General features: G+C 39.2%; 2 protein-coding genes across 2 annotated transcripts; both read left to right on the top strand.

The window, feature by feature from the left end:
• Positions 1 to 205: 205 nt before the first annotated feature.
• On the top strand, positions 206 to 1,513 carry LOC114712432 (uncharacterized). Its single transcript, XM_028896967.1, has 3 exons — positions 206 to 237; positions 536 to 823; positions 1,213 to 1,513. Exons 1-3 carry the CDS (start codon positions 206 to 208, stop codon positions 1,511 to 1,513), a joined length of 621 nt encoding a protein of 206 aa, XP_028752800.1.
• A 17-nt stretch (positions 1,514 to 1,530) lies between these two features.
• On the top strand, positions 1,531 to 3,165 carry LOC114712430 (uncharacterized). Its single transcript, XM_028896966.1, has one exon. It carries the CDS (start codon positions 1,531 to 1,533, stop codon positions 3,163 to 3,165), a length of 1,635 nt encoding a protein of 544 aa, XP_028752799.1.
• Positions 3,166 to 4,741: the final 1,576 nt, after the last annotated feature.

Here is a 4,741-nt window from a genome sequence, read left to right as displayed (position 1 = left end):
GTTGTTCTTGAATGTGGTGAGTGGCATTGTGGGTTGTTGGGTGATAGGTATGGAGGGAGTGAGCGGTGGAGTTGATCATGGAATAATACTGTTTAAGGAGGGTTCGGTTGGGTTGAGATTCAAAATATTAGTCTTTGTAGTCAGATTGTTGACCTATGATTTTCATGACGCAGGTTGCCACTGATCTCTGTTAGGAATATCACGAATGGGAGAGTGGGGGAGGGGAAATGGAAGGAGGTAATAATTATTAGTTTGAGTATGAAGTTTACGGTGGTGCAGTGGGGGGAGAGGAGTAAAGATCTTGTCATTTAGAATGTCCAACTTGTAAAACCCTAATGTCAAGTGGGGAAGAGAAGAGTTAGTTGGTCTTGATTTGTAAATGCAAATTTGATTGAATAAAAGTATAGTGAAGCTGATATATTTTTTTATATGTAAATTGTTGTTCCAGGTTAGGATGACAAAATGAACTGTACAATGGGTCAAGCTGTTGGAAGGAATTGTTTTGTTTTTTCCATGTTGGTGGGTATTTTGAAAGAAACAGTGAAGGTGAAGTTAAATACGGTGGAGGGAGTGTGAGAGCAAGCAGCATAAAAGAAGGGATAACACTGGAGGAATTAAGAGGAACAATATCACAGTTGGTACACAATGATGCTAAAGGGTGCGAAATTAAGTACACGGTTAAGTTTGCTGAGGGCACACTGGTTGATCTTTATGATGAAGGTGATATTTGCAATATGTTTAGATATAACGATAGCAGTGCTCATTTGTATGTAGCAGCGAAAGGGAACCAGAAGGAAGGTGGAGCAGTGAATGATGGAGAAATGTAAGTGGTTAAAGTTTTGCAGTTAATAGTTATTGTTCGGTAATGGATTATTGTTAATACCCAAAGAAATGTTGTTATCATGTGCACTGCGCAGCAGTAGAAAGTTGTTATTTGGTAATGAATTGTTGTTAATTTAGATATAAATCTTGTAATTAAGGTAATGAAGTTGCGGTTGGAAGTTGTAATTTGGTAATGAGTTGTTGCTAATTTCCATTCAAATGTTGTTATATTGCTTAGTTTGTTACAGTAGTAAGTTGTTATTTTATAATGAATTGTTGATATTTCCCATATAAATCTTGTTATTATGCTAACTTTGTTACAGTAGAATGTTGTTATTTCCTAATGTGTTGTTGCTAATTTCTATTCGAATGTTGTTATTATGGGTGTAGGGGTGAGAATTTGTTTGGGCTGTCGGGAGAAATGACTGAAGGTGTGGTGAACCTTGGTGATAACTATGAACCACTCATTGTTGACTATGGTGCTGAATGCCTAACGTATGAAGGAGGGGGTTTAAGTCAGACAAACTTCAGTGACGGTTCAGGGAGTGAAGGGACATTGAGGGGTAATTTGAATTGCATGAAATGGGTTGGAGTTTTTGCAGGAGTGGGGCAATATATTCCACATGCCCAAGCTTTTAGGGAGGCTGTGTACAGGTTAGTATTGCACAAAAGTTTGCAACGACATATGTGAGAAACAGTAGGGAGAAGATGAATGTGAGGTGTAAAGTGGAAGGGTGTCCATGGAAGATTTGTGCAAATGCTGTTGGGAGGGATACTCTTTTATTACGCGTGACCACATTCGTTAATGAACACATTCATTCAGCGCAAGATAACCTAGATGTCACTTTTGCTGGCAATGCTGCGTTGACGTCATCAATAATACTTGAGGAGATAAGGAACCACACCGAAAAGCGTCCTACTGAAATAAGGAAGACACTGGAAAGGGAATATGGTGTGAGGCTAACATATGCTCAAGCTTACAGAGCAAAGGAAAAGGCCATGGAACACATACATGGGAAACCGGAAGAATCCTATATGTTCATACCATGGATATGCCAAAGATTAAAGGAAACTGATGATAAAACAGTTGCTGAATGGGCTTCCATTGGTAATACATTTGAGCGGGTTTTCATTGCATATGGTTCGTGTATTGAGGGTTTTTTGAGTGGTGCAAGGGCTATATTATATGTTGATGGAACTCATTTAAGTGGTCCATATAAGGGGACACTACTCTCAGCGTCGGGATATGATGCAGATAATGACTTGTTGCCTTTTGCAATAGCAGTGGTGAAATCAGAGAACCTTGATGACTGGACTTGGTTTCTGTTCAAAATTAAAGAAATTGTTGGTTTGGTGCAGGTGACGATTGTGTCAGACCGACACAATGCCATAATAGGAGCTGTCCAAGCAATATTTGGAGGTGAAAGACATGCGTATTGTTATAGGCATGTGAAGGAAAACTTCAGCGCTGAACAAGTGAAAGTAAACAGAGGTAAAAGGACAAGCCAATGGTCAAAAGAAGATGCATTAAAGGTTCTTGATAGAGTAGCTTATGCAAGGGTTGATAGTGACTTTGATAATGCAATGGCAGAGCTGAGAACTATGTCTCCTGAGTTACATGATTGGGTTATCAATCAAGGTGATGTGAATAGGTGGGCAATGAGCAAGTTTCCATTTAAAAGATGGGACAATATAACAACCAATATAGCTGAGTCTTTCAATTCTTGGATGGTGAAGGAGAGAAAGTATAATGTGGCGCAAATGATCCATGAGCATCGGGAGAAAGTAGCAAGGAAGATGCATGCATCATATATGTGTATGAGTAAGTGGAGGAATTGTGTTGGGCCAAAAACCGAGGCAAAGGTTCTGGAGAATGTGTATTTCAATAGGTATATGAGCTGTGACAATTATGGAGGCGGAAGACTGTGTGTACATACATCTCGTGGAGATCAAAGAGTAGACCTTGGTCTACACCAATGTAGTTGTCTTGGTTGGCAAATGTCAGGAATTCCATGCTGCCATGCTTGTGCAGCCATTAAGACTGTGGGGGGAAATGTATATGAATATGTTGAAGATTGTTACAAAATTTCAGCACAGGAGAAAATATATGGCAGGAGCATGGTTCCAGTGGTAACAATCGATATGCCTAACCCAAATGACTATATGTTTGAGAATCTTGCTGAACAAACCCTGCTTTTACCACCAAATACAAGTAGGCCTCCTGGAAGACCAAGGACTAAACGGCAGGAATCACAATTCCAGAACAAAAAAGTCTACCATTGCACCAGATGCCACCAACCTGGACACACAAGGAGGAGTTGCAAAAATCCCAACCCATTTTGAAGTTCATTTCTACAAGCGACAACTAATTTTTTGGTGTATATACGCTCCACTCTTCTTAATTTTTTTGGAGAAGGGTGTTGCTAGTTGCATAGCTACACAGCTATTTTTGCAAGTAATATGTTTGCTGACAAGGAAAAAAGAAGTCAACGACGTTGTTAATGTCTTTTTGTTATTGACTATTGCAAAATTTGGTTGTTGTAAACGGACCTCTTACTTTTTGCTAAATGACATTGTATTGCTGTAAATTCCCTTGCTTGTATTGTAAATGCAGACTACTTACTTGTTATATCAGCAAATAGAGGTTGCTGTCAAACCACCTGCGCTTTGTGGTTATTTGGCATACTGATATTGCCAATTGGTTAACAAACTTGTTATTTCGCAAAGTGAAGTTGTCACTGGTAAACAAAAGTGGAAAGGCTGTCATTTAAACAGAAAAAATGAACTTCGCCAATTCCACTTCCGAAGTTGTTATTTCGCAAAGTGAAGTTGTCACTGGTAAACAAAAGTGGAAAGCCTGTCATTTAAACAGGAAAAAAATGAACTTCGCCGATTCCACTTCCGAAGTTGTTATTTCGCAAAGTGAAGTTGTCACTGGGTAAACAAAAGTGGAAAGCCTGTCATTTAAACAGGAAAAAAATGAACTTCGCCGCTTCCACTTCCGAAGTTGTTATTTCGCTAAGTGAAGTTGTCACTGGGTAAACAAAAGTGGAAAGCCTGTCATTTAAACAGGAAAAAAATGAACTTCGCCGCTTCCACTTCCGAAGTTGTTATTTCGCTAAGTGAAGTTGTCACTGGGTAAACAAAAGTGGAAAGGCTGTCATTTAAACAGGAAAAAAATGAACTTCGCCGCTTCCACTTCCGAAGTTGTTATTTCGCAAAGTGAAGTTGTCACTCGTCAAACAATAGTAGAAATACTGTAACTTCATTCGAAAAAATTGAAGTTCATGTATCGCTTAACCGGAGTTGTTATTTAGCATACTGAAGTTGTCAGATGTTAAACAAAAGTGGAAATAGTGTCATTTCATAAAAAAAAAAAGGTACTTCATATATTGCTTAATGGACTTGTTAATTGGCATATTGATGTTGTCATACGTTAAAGAAAAGTGGAAATAGCATCACTTGAACACAATTTCAATGATGTCAATAAAAATGTCATTTCACCATTACTAATTGTCATAACTGGGTAGCAGTTAGGCCAGACAACAAGTTCACTACACATAATGATAACGCAGTAACATTATCTACAGTCAATGTCCTTCATGGCCCAAATTCTTTTTCTATAGGGACTTTCTCCTCCTTTTGGACGTTCGCCCCTTCTGTGGATGTGGAATAAGATTCAGCGCATCCTCACGGCATTCATTGTTATCATGGTTCACCAGCCACCACATTAGATCACGCCGAAAAGCTGCCACATCTCCCTGCAAAACAGATTCAACAGCAAGTTAATCTTACTTTGCCCCTTTACCAGTCACAACAATTAAGCAAACCACATCACCTGGGTGTATTCTAGTGGAACATTGGGTTCCCATCTGCTGAGCCATATTAGGACATGCACCCCACAGTCCCTCCTAGGAAC

The sequence above is a fragment of the Neltuma alba genome, unplaced genomic scaffold, assembly GCF_004799145.2.
Source record: "Neltuma alba isolate B1F8T4 unplaced genomic scaffold, ASM479914v2 tig00011361_pilon, whole genome shotgun sequence".
In the NCBI taxonomy this organism is placed as follows: Eukaryota; Viridiplantae; Streptophyta; class Magnoliopsida; order Fabales; family Fabaceae; genus Neltuma; species Neltuma alba.
This window is presented reverse-complemented; position numbering and strand designations above follow the sequence as displayed.